The following is a 20,421-nucleotide window of genomic DNA, read 5'->3' as shown; positions in this document are numbered from 1 at the left end:
CTCGCACACAGCTTAACGGTCGCGGTCTGAGCGTGGCTGTGTTTCACTCCAGCGCTGTCCTCGAGACGGCCTGGTTCCTTCACCTGATGAAGGCCGCTTGTGTTGTGGCTGAAATGTCGTGATTTTTGTTGTTTTATTATTTACCTACGTGACTTTACCGAATAGAACCAAAGAGTATGGATCCTTGCAGTCACGAAAGCTTTAAATCTAGAATTGATAACCTCTACGGGGAGGGCTTTCACCTATCTGTTAGAGCTTTTAACAGACAACGGGACAAGAAGTCACAGCTCATCGAGACGCTGACCTTCCTCAAAAGATGCCGCGTTCACAAGGTAATACCCATCGCTTTCACACTCATTTCTTCTGCTGTATCTTCTTCAAATTCTAAACAGATTCTGTTTAAGGCCAGCCTATCTTAAATCTCAGAGAGGATAAGGCTACTCCGATTTGAACTCGATACTTTAGACAGGACTCTCCTACAAGCTCATTTAATGTTAACACAAAAAATGTCACCTTCTGATTGGAATCACATAGACAACATGACTGCTTCTTCTGCTGATTCACTGTCAGTCAAATGTAAAGCTAACCTAATTTCTTTCTGATTGAGAGGGGGTCAAATATAACATTTTTGACATGCGTTTTTTCTGGATTTTGTTGTTGTTATTCTGTCTCTCACTGTTCAAATAAACCTACCATTAAAATTATAGACTGATAATTTCTTTATCAGTGGGCAAACGTACAAAATCAGCAGGGGATCAAATACTTTTTTCCCTCACTGTATATATAAATAAATAGTGCATATTTAGTGTATTATTGAGTGCATGTTTACGTGCTCTAACCCAAAAATCTCGATTATGGACTCAAAAAACCGCTGGGAGACTTCTCACTCAGACCCGTAGCAAGACGATATCGCCCCAATATTCAAATTGTTCAAATATCCCCCGAACGAGTCCAGGATCAATTTAAAGATCATACTCGGCATTCTGAAGGTCCTCCGTGGTCTGACAATGATCACGTTGCCATGTTTACGCTTCTTACAAATATTTTTGCATCGTTGAATCGATCACCAAACCCAAGTGACGGTAATGTTACGGTAAAAAAAATCTCAGTGGGTGACCTCTGGGCAGAGCATGACCTTGCAAACAGACGACCAATCGAGTGAAATAAACATGGGAAACGCACCTCGATGAACAGGCTGACTTCCCTGTGTTTGGACAAACTCATTCATCACAGGCAAAACGAACATGTCCCGAATGCCCACGTCCTTCAGGAACTGCATCTGGAGGTGTTGGCACACCAATTGCATCACCTAGCAAAAGAGGAAAACAGCAGGAACGACGTGAATACATCATCGCCATGCAGCAGTCTACACCCGTCAATTTCTCACAGCGGTAGTCAGGTCCTTAGGTGTCTGGGAGCACAAGGCAGGTGCAGGTGGGTGAGTCATAATTTCCATTCCTGACGCCAAAAACTTATTTCAGGCTGTGCAAGAGATAATGACATGGGTTGTCATACAAGCCACTTAGAAAGCTGCCATGCTGTTAATGGTTAGTAAACTGAACTCACAGACCAGAGGTCGCTAAATGGGTCCACCACAGTTAGCTGATCGGCAAGTCACGTGTGATGCAGCAAAGTGTGACTTTCAGCCGGCTCTTCCAACACATCTGGTCAACGTGGAAAAGTAGAATATGGGACCTTCCTGGTGTGGACTAATCAGTTTCAAAGACAATGCATATATTATAAGAGCATGTTTCCATGTTCACCACAAGTACGTGTGGTTAATGCAGACAGGATTCCTTGAATGAGGATTCTGTTTGGTGTTTTAACATCTTGACACCTGTTGTATTGCCAGAAAGGGTAAAACCGATTGTTATATGGAAAAGTAGACCAAATACTCGTAAAGAGTTCGCTCTCATGAAAGTCTTTTCACCAGCGGTGGTGTGACCAAGCAATTGCAGAGCTGCACTTTTATATAAGTCAGGTCAGAGCCAGATACACATTGGAGGATAAACATCCCACGGTGGCTGGGCAATTGTTGTGCAATAATGTCAGGTCAAACTTACTTAGGATATTTACAGGTGCGTTTTATTCATGCCGTATATATTAATGCACACATTGTGTAGTAGTGGTATTATTATTAAACTCACCTTTAATGCCGATGACCATAAACATGATTAAGAGTGTGACTATTAATGAATGTGCGACTGTACGATGTGGACGTAGCGGAGGGGCCCCCCACGGTGATCGGTGACGCAACGCGCGCAGTGGCCCGCGTCACGTGGTTGACACCTCACGTGCACAGAGCGAGGCAGGCAGAGCCAGAGGGGGGCGGCGTTGCCTAGGCGACGTTGGCGTCCTCGCAGTCTACTCCACGGTCAAGCTGCGTGTCACTTGGTGACCCCCCCACCGCCTCTTACTGGACACCTGTGAGTGAGAGCTTGATAGCACTTCGGATTTCTCCAGGGTCAAAACAGATTTTGATTCCGAGTACAGTGTGCACAGCACCTGTACGGCGGGTCCTCGTTTAACGCAGTAGATGCGTTCCTGAAAAGTGCCGCGCTAAGCGAAAACTATTTCCCCCGTAATGAATGTCCAAGCGCAGTCAGAATTGGGTTACAAACAACTTGAGGGGACGCCGCCGCGTTACCGTCTCGTCTCGCTCAACCGCGCAGCTCAAGAAAGTAGTTCGGCGTCGACTGCTCACAAGTCGCCTTATGGCGGTGCGCGTTCCCTAAATGAAGGCAACCGCGTTATAGCGTGAACACGCGGGACAGACCCAGTTGTCGTGTGCGGGTCAACTCCCTGAGATAAACTTGCTGCCGACTTCATGCGTTGTATACGCCCAGTGCTCAGCCAATTGTTGTGAGCGTCGCTCCTCTGCCCTCTGTTGTTAATGGAGGGAGACTGCACCCAACTGCCAAGTATCATCCTTCGCGAGCCTCTTCAAAATGCTCATCTTGACACCGCTGGAAGCAGTCATCGGCCTTGACCTCACCCCGCTTGCACCAATCGCACAACATCACAGCGTTGACTTTCAACTGTTACTTGTGTAGAGGTGGTCAGATTGTCCAGACATTCGGTTGATACTAATAGGGTGTATTTGCCAGTATTGTAGATTATTTGAATTACATTTGTTTGGGCGTCAGGGTGGTGCAGTGGTCACGCCCGTGCATGGCATCTTCTGAAGGAGTGCCTGGTTTCGCCTTCCTAATTCTGGTCCCTTTCTCTGCATGGGTTTACTCCCATAGCAAAACAACAACAAACACATACAATGTAACTGGTACTAGACAAACATCTGGGATTGTTTTTGTTATGCTGCCTTGCCCAAAATGGAATTTGGTGATAAAAATTTTTGGCAGGAATTGATGCACTAATGCAATTTGAACTCTTATATATTTTTATTCATGACTTGCTTAGCGTTCATATTCATGGTTCTTTCCGTAAAGTCACGTAAATAGAAAACAAGAAATAAAATTAAAATTAAATAAAAAAATTAAATTAAAAAAATAACAAATAAAAAATAAATTTAAAATAATAAAAGCAAAAAACCCAGGACGTTTCAATCGCAACACAAGCGGTCTTTATTTTATTGTTTTTTGTTTTCTATTTACGTGACTTTACCGAAAGAACCAAGAATATAAATTCCTGCAGTCACGAAAGTTAAGTAAAAATTTGCTTCGCGTTCCTTTACTTTGCCCTCCCATCTGTTTGTACTGTTGTTTGTTGTTGTAACTTTCTGACTCGCCCCAACTGGACATCTGTGAAAAAAGAGCTTCATAGCTCATCAGATTCGTCCAGCCTAATTAAAGATTCTGATTTGGACATTAACTGACCCAGTTTTTGCGTGGAGATCACGGCCAGGATGCGGAACAAAGGGACCCCCGGTCACACTTACGTGGAATGCCTAGGGCATTTCACAGCATTTAAATGGACTAGTTTCGTGAGATTTAGTGGTGGCTTAGGGAAGGCCTTTATTCAACAATGTATAGCATGTATATCATGGCCGATAAGAATTTTTATAGTCATACACCATAGCCCACGATTTCCTGCACCGTTCATTCACTTGAGGAGACTGCGCATGGTGGAGATGGATGACCCTCGGTATCCTGTCCCAAAGTGATTCCAGTGGTTCAGGTAGTGGAAGAGTTGCTAGAGCTTCTGGCTCTTGCCGAAGCCTTGTGACTTTGGGATGAGAGCGTGGTAGGATGAGTGAAGCGTGGAGCTAAAGCTCCTGGAACATCCTGTACCCAAACAACACCAAACATTCAAAATCTTACAATGCTGCTGTTCCAGCACGAACAACATAACAATGAACAACATTTTCACAAATTCAACGTAATGCAGGAAATTGAGTGGCTCGAGGTTAATTTCAATGTCAGAGCACCGAGCTAATGCCATTGAGGTCCTCCGTTCAAAAATCAGTGAGCCATCTATCAACAAACGTTCCTGCGAATTGAGGGCAGGAATGATGTGGTCTCAACTTGGTAACTAATGGCTGCACAGGAAACATCATGTCAAATATCTTTTTGTTCACTGAAGCATATCCCAGCTCTGAGGGTTTGAATTCCATTTGACATGTAATGAATTATCTTCAGCTTGGATTCCTGGTAAAGCACATCAGTGGCAACTTGTCTCTGAAACAGGGGTTCCTTGTTCGACAAACTGTGTTTCTGGAACATTCAAGCATCCTCAAGTGCCGTGGATAAGTAAAAGTTTTATCGTTCCACTATTGTTTTGTGCACCGTATCAGCTTTAACAGGATTTGCCCAAAAAGCCTTAGCAAGGAAGGATGAGTCTTTGTAAGTTAGCAAATAGAGAGGGTGGAGACCTCAGCATGTAGACATCTCAACCACAACTCTACCTGGTCTCTGTTATTTATTTAATGAGCCAGCCCTTGCCACACTGAGGTTATAAGAATGAACCTTGCATGCCACAGACAGGGCAGTGAACGGCAGTTGCTGCTATTGTTTTGGTTGTTTGTAGTTTTTTCTTACCCAGCGATGGCAAGCTCGTACTCCGAGTGCCCATAGAAGGAGGCTGGGTCAAAGATGACGGGCCCTTCATTTATCTCTGCAGCATTCCCAGTCCATAGGTCACCGTGGAGCAGTGCCGGAACCACCTCTACGTCCCGGAAAAAATCCCCCAACCGAAGCTGCACACCACGCAAAAAACAACACCACTTTATTCATGATAACGTTTTTTTCGAGTTAGATCGCATAAATTTACATGCGTCGTACACCCACCTCCAATTTCCATTAGGCAATTGCCAGAAGCCAGAACGCTTCTGGCAATTGCTTGATGATGCTGGGTGTAATCACCAGCGAAAGGTCGTGCTCGTTTGAAAATGTTCTGCGTTTCCTCTCTAACACACCAGAGTGCCGAAGCAATAACATAAATGGTACGTTCTGTTCATGTCAGAAACATTACTAATGGGCTGTGTTGGGTGGATGTGGGTGTATGACGCATTTACACTTAGGCGATCTAAGCCAAAAAAAACTTTTTTATGAATGATATTGGTCGCGAAAGCCTGCCTGTGAAACACCACTTTACCTTTAAAGTCGCCTCGAAAACCCACTGTGATCAAATGGGTTTCCCATATGGTTGTGCACATGATGAGCTACACTGCTGCATGTATTTAAGGGCGAGAGTGAAACGGCTTACGAACCTGAAGCCGAGACCAGAGCTCGCGGGTTTCCCGTTCACCGTAGTCCTTCTCTATCATGTCCAGCTGAAGCTGCAGTCGCTGCCGTGAGAAGAACGTCACCAAGTCCTCCTGCCACTCATTCAGCTGGTGGCATAAATATAGTTTTATTACAGACATTTAAAAGCATAAGCAAATAATACCTACTTTATTTGGCCAATCCTTGACCTAAAACAGTGATATTCACTCATTTTCGGCGGGGGGCCACTTTCGCGAATAAGACATTATCAGTGAAAGAGCCATCTCACATTTGAAACCATTGGGGGGTTTGACAGCATGATGGGGTGTTTTCACTTGTGTGTATTGTCGGGGACTGCACGTCAGGGGTCGCAGTAAAAAGGACACCAGGGACTGCCACCGGCCCGCGGGCCTTGCAATGAAGAACACGGACTTAAGATGTCACCCAGAAACGTTGAATTTTACGTACAAATGGCTGGGTAATTCTTAAGACGTAATTCGACACTCATGTTATGTACCGATTATCATGCTGTAGTCTTTGAACATCTCATTTTAGCCACCAATTGATATCCTCATAAAAAATTACAACAGCATTGATCCTAACGATAGGTTCTGCACTTAATTCCCACACCTCCGTTTAGCACGGTTGGCTATGTACGGTGGAAAGGAAGTTCAACATACATTCATACAAGTCTGTCAAACCCGGCTGAGTGTAATTGGTAATTAGCGAAAACATAACTGATTATGTGAACACTGGTTATGAAAGATCGATCTCTGAGGGAACTTCAGTGACATCTGGTGATGTCAGTTGTAACTGTGTGCCCTGTTATCAATGGTACAACTGTGTGCAATGGAAGAAAATATATGCATTTTTTTATCAAATATATTGTTTTATAAATGTGTGTACTTATGCAAGATAAAATGTACGCCAATCTAGTTCTTCTTAAAATGTAACCTTGAACCAATGTTACCATCATCAGTGGTTAATAGACTATTACACAAAGGACTCTCAATTTTCTACGATGTAATACTAATTAGACTGACATCTGAACAACAGCTGATTTCACCGCTCCATGATAAAACTAATTTAATCAAGTAAACATTATTGCCGTTCCTATAAAACTTTGGTCACCCAGGCTGTCCTTCAACAAAAGGGTATATTAAATCTATAATATAGTTTTTCTGGGTTAGATCGCATAAAAATAAATGAGCCGTTAAACCCACCACCACCTAACGGCCAATTAGTAAGGTTGTCACGTAAACGGAACATGCCAATCCGCTACTTGTACAGCAAACCGAAGTGTTGGAGAGAAAATCCACAACATTTACAATCTGAGTATGACGTTTCGCCAGTAATTACAACTATCATCATTAGGTGGACAGCCAAATTCGTAGAGAAATCCTCCTGTTTCATTCCTTGGAGGGATAGATGTGATGACGTCACTTGTGAGCCCTTCACGAATTGGAATGTTCTGTTTATGTGACAAACCTTACGAATTGGCTGTGTCGGTGGTGGCGGGTTTAACGACAAATTTATATTTCAACGATCTAACGAAAAAAAACGATATTATGGATGATATTGGCCGCGAAATCCTACGTGTTAAACGGGTATATTAAAATTTAAATGGGCTACAACCAGTTTCATGACTTTAAAGCGGAGATCACATGTGGGATGTAACCACAGCATATAGCCATACGAATCCCACATACTCTACATCCTCCTGCCCAGGGTCCATACCTGTTGGGAGAAATTCAAGACTGAAATTTTTTATCAAAATCTGTAAAGCACATGAGAACCTTAATTTAGCAGTCTCAAACTGACTGGGACCCCTGTCGTGACGGAGCAGCTGAACATTGCACAAAATCATCAACGCATATACAGATATATACCAAGGGTGACCAACTTTCCTGACCCTACCAGCAGCACACCATAATCTTCAGATGGCCGCGGGAGCCACAAGAGATAAAGATTAGCCATACAGAAGTTGACTCGTGTCGACTGGCTGTGGAATTTTGAGTTTAGAAATCTCAGTGCCCTGGGAGTACTCATGGCCTGCCTCCGATACCAGATTGTTCTCACTTCATATAAAGTTAAATTGAAGAGTTACAAATTAGCAGCGCCTCTGCAGAGCCACACTTGAACTGCCCAGGAGCCACATGCAGATGCCGAGCGATGGTCTGGCCAACCATGGTATTTTCTGTACATTATAGACTTGTAAATCTAGCGTATATAAAAAATTAGCTGAAAACATTTATTTGAGCATTTACTCTATTGCCCTTTAATGAATGAATAGCAAAACTACATGAACTCTCTCCTAAAGCCTTCTTTTGGCTAGCAGACCTTGACATTTATCTCCTGAACATATTGCGATTATATTCTTGGTTCTTTCGGCAAAGTCACGTAGAAGGGAAATAATACAAATAAAACATAATATAATAAAATTCTCACGACATTTCGGCCACAACGCAAGCAGCCGTCCTCAGGTGAAGAAACAGAGCTGTTGGAAAGACAGCGTCTTAATGAACACTGCCCAGTGTTCACTGCCCAGTGTTCATTAAGACGCTGTCTTTCCGACAGCTCTGTTTCTTTATCTGAGGACGTCTGCTTGCGTTGTGGCCGAAACTTTGTGAAAATTTTATTATATGTTTTATTTGTATTATTTTATTATTTCCCTTCCACGTGACTTTACCGAAAGAACCAAGAATATGAATCCCTGCAGTCACGAAAGCTTTAAATCGAAAAATATTGCGATTAGCAAAAATATAAAGGGACGCAATGTTGAATGCTCTAAGTCTCCTTTGCAGAAGAGTTTGCCCTGATGGACTTAAATACAGATACTTTTAATATCCATAATTCATATATTACCCAACATAATTCATATTCTGAAAAGTACATTGCACACACATGAACAATACAGTTCCATTCATCACAAAGATGGCTAAAACAAAGAGATGAATGTGATTAGGTGTGGAAAATCATGACCGCTGGCTGGCTGGTTGTGTTCATGTATGAAATAATGACAGCATGTGTCTATCTCATTCACTAGCTCAATCGCTTTATTTTTACGATTAATAAACAGCTGTATGAAATGTGTGTTTGTTTACACACAAATCGCCTGTTTACACATTCATTAGATCCGATTAGCATGCCTACTCTCAGTGTGAAGGAATGTCAACATAATACATAGTTGACATGATGCTAGGATTGGATCGGTGGGCCTAGTTTTCCACATGTTTTACATTTTCATGATTCAATACCGATAGTTTTCTCTTCCTTGTGAAGCCTCTCTCCAATCTTTCTGTTGTGAAGGTGCATTTCAGCCAGATGCTGCCCCAACAAGCCAGAGCCCCTGTCAGTGTACAACACAATAGACCTGTCAAAAAAAACATTAACTTTATCATGTCAACAAACCCCAAGTAATAATTCATATGCAAACTAAACTACATCATATTTGTCCAGGTGGTCTGTGGCCGAGAACCTCGCTTGAAAATACGAATATATCAGTTCACATTCTGGTTTGGGTGACTCAAAACAATATTCTTCTGGGGTTTATACAATGAGTGTTACTTCCTGGGAAGTCAATCCTATGTAGACTATAAATGAAACCATTTTTTATTTTACCAGAGCTATTTTTCAGAACCGACCTGGCCACAAATGATAGCCTAACGAAGTGGCTTATCACATGGAAATTTATAGCAGCCAAATGCTCAAAATACTCATGTTTCTAAATGTGCAGGGAAAAACTGGAAAAACTGGAGAAAAACCTGCACGACCACGGGGAAAACATGCAAACTTCAAATATACAGTAGGCATCAAGGTCGGGATCGAACCTACGAAGTTAAATATACCAGGCGAGATAGTTAACATCTCCTAGCCACCATGGCGCCCCATTCTCTGACTTATCCACCCACCCACTCACTCACCCTGCCACGTACTGAATCTCTAAACCAACAACTCAACCACCCACTCACTCACTCTGCCACGTACTGAATCTCTAAACCAACAATTCAACCACCCACCCACTCATCCAACCTCTCACTTACTAAACCAGCCACTCACCAACCCACCGACCCACTCATCCACCTATTCACTTAAAATAGTTCAACTACAATTGAATTATTTTAAATTCACCAGGTAAGACCCACTGAGCTATACAGATCCTTGTCGGAAACGACGTGGCAAACAAATGATAGCTCAAAGAAGTGGCTTATCACGTGGACATTTATAGCAGCCAAAGCCTCTAAATGTATATTTCTAAATATGCATGAAAAACTCGGAGGTCCCAGAGAAAAATCCATGCAACCACAGGGAGAACATGCAAACTCCAAATATACAGGCGTCACGATCGGGACCGAACCCACGATGTCCTATACAAATGGCGAGGGAGTTAACATTCCGCTACCCTGGCGCTCCACTCTGACTCAGCCTCCCACCCACCCACTCAAACACCCAGCCAAGCACTCATGAACCCAATCACCCTGGCACCCACTCAATCGCGAAACCCACTCACTCATCAACACACCCAGCCACTCACTTAACCACTTACCTAAGAACCCACCTGCATACCCCCCACTCACTAACTCAACGACCCACTCACTCAACACTCCACTAACCTACCCACTCACCTATTCATGCCCCAAATCACACACTGACCCATCCACCCACTTAATCTATAACTCATGCACTCACCCACCCACCTGCTCACCAGCCAATTATCTACTCACCCACCCACTCATCCTGCCACCTACTCAACCTCTAACCCACCTACTCAACCTCTAACCCACCCACGCACCGAACTACCCACCTACCCAACCACCCATCCAATAAACTACAACTAAACTATTTTGTATTTTACCAGGTAAGCCCCACAGAGCTATATAAAACATTTTAGAAGTGATCTGGTTACAACTGATACGTGAATGAAGTGGCTTATCACGCTGACATTTAGTGCAGCCACATCTTCTAAACAAATCTTAACTCTAAATGCGGAGGAATAAATCTAGAGGACCCGGAGAAAAATCCACGAGGCCACAGGCAAAACATTAAAACTCATAATATACAGGTAGCAGGGTCAGACTCGAATACACGATTTCCTGTATACTCGGTGAGGTAGCTAATATCTCACCATAGTGGCACCCCGCTCTCTGACCCACTCACCCAATTACACACTAACTCACCCACTCAACCTCCCACATTAACTTACCCACCCACCAGTCACTCACCCATCTTCTCCCGCACTCAGCCAGCCACCCGCTCAATCACGTGCCGACTAACTTACTCACACACTCACCGACCAATACACCCATTCACCCACTCACTTACCCACCCACAATCTCACTACCCAAGCCAACCACCCAGCCCCTCACTCACCCACTTATTCAATCACTCACTACCCCACACACTCACCCAACCACTTGCTCACTTACCCATACGCTAACCCAACCACTCACTCACCGACTCACCCACCCACTAACTCATCAAAATTAATTCTCAACCACTCACCCAACCACCCACGCAATCTCATACCCACTAACTCACTCACCCACCCATTTATGCACTCACGCACCCACTTACTCACTCACTCACGCACCCACCAACCAACCCACCTACCCATCTCTTCACTCACTCACCCACCCACACAGTCAATCACTCACCTACATACCTACCCACTAATACTCACCCACTCATCCAACAACGAACTCACCAACCCACCCGCCGACTCACTCACTTAGGTACTAACCCACTCAACTTCTAACCCACACACTAACCACCTAACCACCTACCCACACACTCACTCACTCATCCACCCACCCAAACATCCACTCACCCACCCACTAATTCACCCACCCACTCACTCCCTCATCCATCCACTCACCTACTCGCCCATCCACTCACTTACTCAATGAGCCACTCACCTTCTCACCCAGTACTTACACATCAACTGACCCTGCCACCCACTCAATTTCTAACCCACCCACTCACCCATTTTTATTTTATTTTACCAGGTGAGGCCCAATGAGCTACATAGCTCATTTTCAAATCAACCGTCACCACAAATAAACCGACCATTAAAATTATAGACTTATCATTTCTTTGTCAGTGGGAAAACGTACAAAATCAGCAGAGGATCAAATACTTTTTTTCCCTCACTGTACATTGCGGGGGTCAAAAAAATATCTCCAAAATCCTGAATAAACACAAGATCCAGGTCCGATTCAACACAGTACAAAAAATCCGTGATCTGGTTCCATCTGTAAAGGATGTGGTTCCAGACATACAGTACCCGGGCGTTTACAAACTAACGTGCCTCTGTGGTAGCAGCTACATTGGAGAAACCATACGACATATATCGGACCCCATCCGCGAACATAAAGCAGACTTGAAACACGGTAGGACAAACTCCTCTGCCGTGGCAGATCACTGTTATAATTCAGTGGGCTCACATGACATTGACTTTTCCAAGACAGAGGTTCTTTGCAAGCCAACCGGCTACCATGAGAGATTCGTTCATGAGGCCATCCACATATACAAGCACAGAGACAATTTCAACCGAGAAGATGGATTCTGGCTTAGTAACCATTGGAAAGATGTTTTAAACCATTTCGGTTCTTAATTGATTGTATTTTATGGTGATTTTCAAACCGCAGCCCTTTCGCTGGCACTGCCTCTTAATACTTCTCACACCACGGTCAATGGTATGGTTTACAACAAGTAGTATAATAATTAATAGTATAACATTGTAATGTTTAACATAACTCATAAGGCAATATATAGCCTCGTAATTGCATAATGAATATACATCAGTGTGGTATATAGTTGGGTTCATAGAATAAGACAGTGTAATATCACGAGTCTAATAGTTTATAATCTAAAGTATAGGGTAGTGTAAAGTAACGCATTGTATAATTCAAAAGTGGAATTTGTCTATGATATGATGTTATACCATGTAGTTTAGATTGGAAGGTATAATATTGTATTATATAGTAGTCCAGTTTACAGCATAGTCATAAGGCAACTCAGGACACAACAGCGCACCTTGGCTGTTGCACTTGCCCCTTTTCTTGTTTCCTCTCTGCCTGTGTTCCCAGCCCCCCCCCTCCTCCTCTCCGGAGGTGATGCTGGTAACATGCAAATTCATATTTTAACTCCGCCCACACAGCTTAATAGACGCGGTCCTTGCATGTCAGCGTTCATTCAAGCTCTGTCTTCCGGACAGACCTGTCTCTTCACTTGAAGAAGGCCACTTGTGTGGTGGCCAAAACGTCGTGATAATTTTATTGTCTTATTTTATTATTTTATTCCCATTCTACGTGACTTTACCGAAAGAACCAAGAAGATGAATCCTTGCAGTCATGAAAGCTTTAAACCGAAATTTACTTATGTCACCAGGCAAGGCCCATTGAGCTATATAGATCCTTTTCAGAATAGACCTGGCTACAAATGATAGATATACGAGTGGCTTATCACAGATACATTTATTGCAGCCAAATCCTCTAAACGCATGTTGCTTCTAAATGCAGAGGGAAAACCCTGAGGATCTAGAACAAAATCCAGGCGACCACGGGTGAGAACTTACAAACTCCAAATATACAGGCGACAGGGTCGGGATCGAATCCACCACCTCCTGTATACTAGGCAAAATAGTGAACATCTCACCACCTTGGCGCCTCACTCTCTGACCCAACCATCCACTCACTTACACGCTAACTTACCCACTCAACTTCCCATGTTAAATTACCCACCCAGCCGTCACTCACCCATTCACTCACTCACCCAACCCGTCACTCACCCCTCCGCTCACCCACCCACTCACTCATTAACTTGCCCACCTATCTTCTCAACCACTCACCCAGCATCCCACTCAATCTCATACCAAACTAATCTACACACACCCACACACCCACTCACTGACCCACTCACTTATGCACTCGCCCAACCACCCACTTACTCCCTCATGCACTCACCAACCCACCCACCCATCTCCTCACTCACACACCCACCCCATCAATCACCCACCCACTAACTAGCACCCACACACTCACCTACTCACCCACTCACCGACCCAGCACTCACTCACCGAGCCACTCAATCGCTAACCCACCCACTCACCCACCCACCTGCCCACTCACTCACCCACCCACCTGCCCACTCACTCACCCAGTCACTAACGCACTCACTCAATGTATAACCCACCCGCTACCCACCTAACCTCCTTCCCACACACTCATTCACCAAACCACATACCCACCCACACTCACCCATACACTCACCTACTCGCCCAGCTTCTCAATTATTTACCGAGCCACTCACCTAATTACCCAACCACTCACCTACTCACTCACCCACTTACACATCCACTCACCCTGCCACCCACTCTATTTCTAACCCACACACTCACCCAACCACCTCCCACTCCCTCGGCCACTCACCGACTCACCAAATCACCCACTACCCAAATAACTAATCATCCACCCACCCATCACTCAACCAAACAATAATAAAGCCACCCAGCAATTAAACTACCCATTAACTCAACCACCCACTAACTCAACCAGGTTTATTTTACCAGGTAAAGCCCACTGAGCTATAAATATTGTTTTCAGAAGCACCATCGCCAAATATTATAGCTCAAAAAGTGGCTTATCATGTATACATTTATAGCAACCAACTCCTCTATGTACATGTTTCTAAATGTGGAGGGAAATATACAGGCATTAGGGTCAGGATCGAACCCACAACCTTCTGTATACGAGGCGAGGTAGTTAACATATCGCCACTGTGGCCCCCCACTATATGACTCTCCCACCCACTAACCCACACAGTCACCCACTCACTTAAACACCCACTGTCACATACATCCAGGCACTGACTCACCCAGCCACTCAGTACCCATAAACCCACCCAGGCACTCACCCATGCACTTGCCCACTCATTCACCCACCCAAGTATCCACACACTAAACTAAATTTTGAATATTTTTTTTATATTTTACCAGGTCAGGCCCACAGCAAAATAGACATTTTTCAGAAGCCACGTGTCCACAAATAACAGTTCAATGAAGTGGCTTTTCACGTAGAACGTTATAGCAGCCAAATTCTATAAATGCATGTTTCTAAATACGGAGGGACAACCCGGAGAACCCGGAGAAAATTCCACCCGACCATGGGGAGAAGATGCAAACTCCAAATGTATACAGGCTTTAGGGTTGGGGGGAACCTACGAACTCCAATATACCGGGCGAGGGAGTTAACATCTCGCCACTGTGGCGCCTCATTTTCTGACTCACCCACCAACTCAACTACTAAAGCCACCCACACACTCACTCACCCACTCACAAACCCACTCACTCACTAACCCACTGACTCATCAACACACCAAGCCACTCACTCAAGAACTTACCTATGCACCCACCGACACACCCACTCACTCTAAATATACAGACGTCAGGGTCGGGATCGAACCCATGACCTAGTTTATAAAAGACGAGGCAGTTAACAACTCGCCACCATGGCACTCCACTCTCCGGCTCAGCCACCTACTCACCCACCCACCCACTGGATCTCAAACACACTCACTCACTCACCAATTTACCCACCCACTCACCCTGACACCCACTCAATCTCCAACTGACCCACCCACGCACTCAAAATCCCACCTACCCACTCAACCATCCAATAAACTGAAACTAAACAATTTTTTTTATTTTACCAGGTAAGGCCCACAGAGGTATATCAAGTGACCTGGTTACAAATAATAGGTCGACGAAGTGGCTTATCACGTAAACATTTATTGCATTCAAATCCTTTAAACGCATGTTGATTTGAAATGCGGAGGGAAAACCCGGCTATTTTAATGCACACAATGGACCGGAAGGACAAGCGCAAAGGGTTCGCATAATGCGCATGCATAATGTACGTTGACTCATTAATCTCCCCCCCCCTCCCCACTTTGCATCAAGAGCGCCAAAGTGTGGTCACCACATCTATGCCTCTTTATAAGGAACGAAACAGACTAACTTCTCCACAAATCTGGCTGTCGCCTGATGAAGCTAGTTGTAATTACTGGCGAAACGTTGTACTCAGATTGTAAATGTTGTGGCTTGACTCTCCAACACACCGGTGTGCTGTACTAGTGATAAATTGGCATGTTCTGATTACGTGACAACCCTTACTAGTTGGCTGTGTCGGGTGGTGGTGGGTTTTAACGACACATTTATATATTTACGCGATCTAACCCAAAAAAAACCTCTTATGGATAATATTGGTCGCGAAAGCCTACGTGTAAAACAAACCCCAAGGAATCAAAAAAATCGACGCGACCACGGAAGAAGATGAAAACTCCAAATATACAGCTTCAGGGTCGGGATCGAATTGATTACATCCTGTATTCTGGGCGAGGGAGTTAACATCTCGCCACTGCGGCGCCTCATTATCTGACTCACCCACTCGCTCAACTACTAAAGCCACCCACACACTCACTCACCCACTCACAAACCCACTCACCCTGCCACCCACCCACTCATACAAATCGGGCATCAATACCGTTGCTTTGTATGATATGTGAAACGAGGAATACTGCAGATAAAATCGAACATTTTGAGCTTGCTGCCGGATCGATTGAGTGGAATCAATACAATTAGTCTCGATTCACGATCAACAAAGACAATATATAGGAAAATCTCTGATCGGTGATTTTGATTGCATCATATTGCAGCGCCCCTTTGATGATGTTATAAAGCATTTGCCCCAACAGTCTGTTAAAGGCTACACGGGGGATCTTTGTGTGCGAGTAGCTCAGATCCTTGAGAGATCTGGACACTGTCCGATCATCAGCGAGCTCCTCCGGCAGGCAAGGCTGAGTTGGCTGTTATCTGTGCATTAAGAGGTGTTAAATATCCCACGCAGAGGAGTCTGCTTACAGGACAGATAAGAGGTTCTTCACGTACCGTGCCCCGTGTCACCTGAACGTTAAATGGGGCCCCGGTAATTCAGTGTCCACCGCTGAATCATCTTTCACCATCACCACTCGTCCATGAAGGCCAATGCGACGAGGCCATAGATAGACGGCGCGTTATAACGGAGGGGGGGGGACCAGGAGAAACGTCGTACTACGTGACATCACAACATCCTGCACACAACCGTAGTGGCAGATTAGGGTGCGCATCGTTAACGAATATGTGGTGTAAGTGGTTGAGAGTAGATGGGCGGGCAAGCCATGGGCTGGAGTGGAGGTGGACTGATGCGGTACGGGAGGATGTGGAGCTGAGTGGGCTTTGCCGACGACTGGTACCAGCGGTGTCGGGATCGGCCTCTGCGAGGGAGGCTCGTGAAGGACGCTTCTACTGGGCAGTTGGAGACAGTCGCCCTCCACCAACAACAGAGGAGTGACGCTCACAACAACGAGCGGAACACCGGATGATAAATATGCAGCAATTTGGCACAGTACAGGGAACAGGTGGTGCATCTGCCAGTCATCTCAGTCAGCCAACCCATAGCACCTGGGTCTGTTCCAGGACCTCCGGTCAGCGAGCCTTCGACACTTCACGTGGCTTCAAAGTGCACCTGGCCTGGCACAGGCGCCGTGGTGACGTCACTGTCACTTATTGGCGAATGGCGACGGTCGATAACGCAGCGGTGGTTGTGAGAATTGCTATTTTGGGGGGGGGGGGGCGCCAAACCTGACCAGCTGTAAACCTCACGTCGCCTCGCAGCCACACAGTGGCAACAGGGAGTTCTGGATGGGTGCAAGGGGCTGGTAATCCCCCTCCACCTTCAACTAAATAACCACACACGCAAGCCCTTGGGTCTCTCTGTGAGTCGATGGATCTGTGTGTGGTGAGTCTATGGGTTTCTGTGAGAGTCCGTGGGTCTCTGTGTGGTGAGTTTATGTGTCTCTGTTTTATGAGTCTATAGGGCTCTGTGCGAGTCTGTTTGATTCGGTGGTTCTCTGTGTGGTGAGTCTATGCGTTTTTGTATGACTCTATGGGTCTCTATGTGGTGATTCTATGGGTCTGTATGGTGAGTCTATGGGTCTCTCTCTGAGTCTATGGGTCTCTGTGGTGAGTCTATGGGTCTCTGTGTGAGTATGGGTACGATTGAGTCTATGGGTATCTGTCTGGTGAGTCTATGTCTCTGTTTGGTGAGTCTATAGGGCTCTGTGCGAGTCTGTGGATCTGTTTGAGTCTGTGGTTCTCTGTCTGATGAGTCTATGGGTCTCTGTGGTGATTCTATGGTTCTCTGTGCAAGTCTGAGGGTATGTGCGTGGTGAGTGTATAGGTCTATGTGTGATGACTCTATGGGTCTCTACGTGATGGATATCTGTGGTGCACATATCCTGGCACAAGCGCCGTAGTGTCGTCACCACCACTAAGTGGAGAATGCTCCTACCCCTGCTCCTGCTTGTTGTTGTGCTCGGGAAGGAGAGAGAAAACTAGACTAAGGTCCACTGAGCTAAACATCTCTTTTTCAGAAGCGACTTGGCACCAATGAGAGCTCAAGGAAGTGGCTCATCATCGCAGTCACTAAAGTTTTAAGTTAAAACTTTAAACGAATGTTTCTAAATGTGGAGGGAAAAACCGGAGGACCCGGAGAAAAAGTCCACACGACCACGGGGAGAGACAGAGACACGCAAACTCCAAATATACAGCAGGCATCAGGGTCGGGGTCGAACCCACAACCTCCTGTACACCAGGCGAGGTAGTTAGGGGGGAAAGCAGAGACAGCGAGAGGGAGGAGAATTAGTCAAACTCACACTCAGTATTACTAACTAACCATGATACACTCACCATGATACTCACCATCATACTCACGCATTCACCATCATACTCACACACAAGCCCACACACATCAACAGTCGCCATTCACCACTACGTGGCGGTGATGTCCCCACAATAACTCAGGTGCCAAGGTTTGACGGCTGTGCCAGGCTAAGTGCAGGAGGAGGCCACGGGCCAGACTCAGGTGCCATGGGTTGACTGCTCTGCCTGGCTAGGTACAAGAGGAGGGCTAGACCCTGGTGCTATGGGTTAACTCGTGTGCCACCACCTGCACAACCACCACAATAACAACCACACAACAATAACCACGACCAACAACTGTAACCACAACTATAATTTAACCACAACTATAATTCCCATCAGCCACACGGCCCTCTGGGAGTGCCTCTCAACAGCAGCAGCAGGGCCGAGCTCTGCTTGAAGCAGCGCCGTGAACTCAGCAGAACGTGACGGCTGTGGGCCAGGCGCCTCCTCTGTCTCCCCTCACCGCCGCCGCCGCCACTGCTGATGTGGACACACCGCGCGAGGTTCTCACCTTCAGGCTGAGTCGACGTAGAAGAGGCCCAGCGGGCCGCCGCTTCAGAAGCTTTCGCGACCCACTGACGGTGGCCGTGAGCGGGAATCCAAATCAGCGCTCGCCACCCACAATCCACAGCGCGCGCCGCCTCCACTCGGCCCCGGCCTAAGCGGAAGTAGCAGCGGGGGAGGGGGGCAGGGCATGGGGGGTGAGGGGGCGGGTCACGAGGGGGAGAGCAGCGGAGCAAGGGGGGGGTGAGGGGGGGCATAGAGGGGGTTCGTTAGGTGGAGAAAAAGGGGGGGCATGGGGGGTTGTGAGGGGGCATGGGGGGTTGTGAGGGGGCATGGGGGGTTGCGAATGTGGAGGGGCGGGGGGGGAAGGGGGGTCACGAGGAGGGGCAGGGGGGGCAGGGGGGTAGTGAGGGGGAGGGAAATGGCGGACCATGGGGCGTAGTCGCGAGGGGGGGGCAGGGGGGGAGGAGCTCAGGTGTGAGGGGGAGGAGCTCATGGCTCTGACGTCACGGGGGGCGTGGTTACCTTGGACCACCCCCGCCTCTCGTGCCACGTGCTTCCGACTGGCAGTTTGGCCGTTAGAGAGACGCGGACCGACCCCAGAGCAGGAGTGGAACCGAGCTGTGGGTGAGTGGTGGCGGTGGTGGTGTGAGTCTCTCTGTGCGAGTCTGTGTGTGTGAGGCTTTCTATATGAGTGTGTGTGTGACTCTCTGTGTGTGTGTGTGAGTCTCTCTGTGTGAGTCTGTGTGTGTGTGAGTCTCTCTGTGTGAGTCTGTGTGTGAGACTCTGTGTGTGTGACTCTCTGTATGTGTGTGAGTCTCTGTGTGAGTCTGTGTGTGTGTGAGACTCTCTGTGTGTGTGTGTGACTCTCTGTGTGAGTCTCTGTGTGTGTGACTCTCTGTGTGACTCTCTGTATGTGTGAGTCTGTGTGTGTGTGTGATTCTCTGTATGTGTGAGTCTCTGTGTGTGTGTGTGAGTCTCTGTGTCTGTGTGTGTGTGAGTCTCTGTGTGTGTGTGAGAGTCTCTGTGTGAGTCTCTGTGTGTGTGTGTGTGAGTCTGTGTGTGAGTCTGTGTGTGTGTGAGTCTGTGTGAGTCTCTGTGTGTGTGAGTCTGTATGTGTGCGAGTCTCTGTGTGAGTCTGTGTGTGTGTGGAACGGTCGTATAGCTGACAGCGCGCCGCGCTATGAACCCGCCGACCCCGAGTTGGATTCCCTCTAAAGGCCAACAGCAGTAACGATTATCTGAACCGGTGCTGGGCCTCCCCTAGGTTTACTCAACCTCGAATGAGTACCTGGTGTGGTGTGTAAAGATCGCCACTGGGGAGACAAAGGCGGCCGGGCGTGGTGCTGGCAATCCAATCCCCTCGTGTGTCGTGCCGGCCTTCATACGTACTGCTGGCTAACAGCACTTGCCCCTACAGCCTGTTAAGTCTCTACGGGGATCTTTGTCTTTGGTGTC

The 20,421-nt window shown here is 46.4% G+C and overlaps 1 protein-coding gene across 1 annotated transcript; it reads right to left on the bottom strand.

Moving 5' to 3' along the window:
• Nucleotides 1-2,063: 2,063 nt before the first annotated feature.
• Nucleotides 2,064-19,220, bottom strand: LOC142925580 (putative ketoamine kinase lp_1983). The gene is made up of 5 exons (XM_076068619.1): nucleotides 18,971-19,220; nucleotides 8,918-9,009; nucleotides 5,666-5,788; nucleotides 4,995-5,152; nucleotides 2,064-4,241 (listed from the first exon to the last, which is right to left on the bottom strand). The coding sequence occupies exons 1-5, from the start codon at nucleotides 19,218-19,220 to the stop codon at nucleotides 4,223-4,225; spliced, it is 642 nt and encodes a 213-aa protein (XP_075924734.1). The 3' UTR covers nucleotides 2,064-4,222.
• Nucleotides 19,221-20,421: the final 1,201 nt, after the last annotated feature.

The sequence above is a fragment of the Petromyzon marinus genome, chromosome 2 (assembly GCF_048934315.1).
Source record: "Petromyzon marinus isolate PM22_M1 ecotype Great Lakes invasive population chromosome 2, UKy_Petmar_22M1.pri1.0, whole genome shotgun sequence".
Taxonomy (NCBI): Eukaryota; Metazoa; Chordata; class Hyperoartia; order Petromyzontiformes; family Petromyzontidae; genus Petromyzon; species Petromyzon marinus.
This window is presented reverse-complemented; position numbering and strand designations above follow the sequence as displayed.

Bases quoted from the DNA above. Each gene is read 5' to 3' on its own strand.
- LOC142925580 (XM_076068619.1), bottom strand. From the start codon at position 19,220: ATGCCCCCCCTCACCCCCCCCTTGCTCCGCTGCTCTCCCCCTCGTGAC. The intron at 9,010-18,970 runs GTGAGAACCTCG...GTACACTGACAG, and splicing joins TACGTCGACTCAGCCTGAAG to GGGCTCTGGCTTGTTGGGGC. The intron at 5,789-8,917 runs GTATTGAATCAT...TTATGCCACCAG, and splicing joins CAAGGAAGAGAAAACTATCG to CTGAATGAGTGGCAGGAGGA.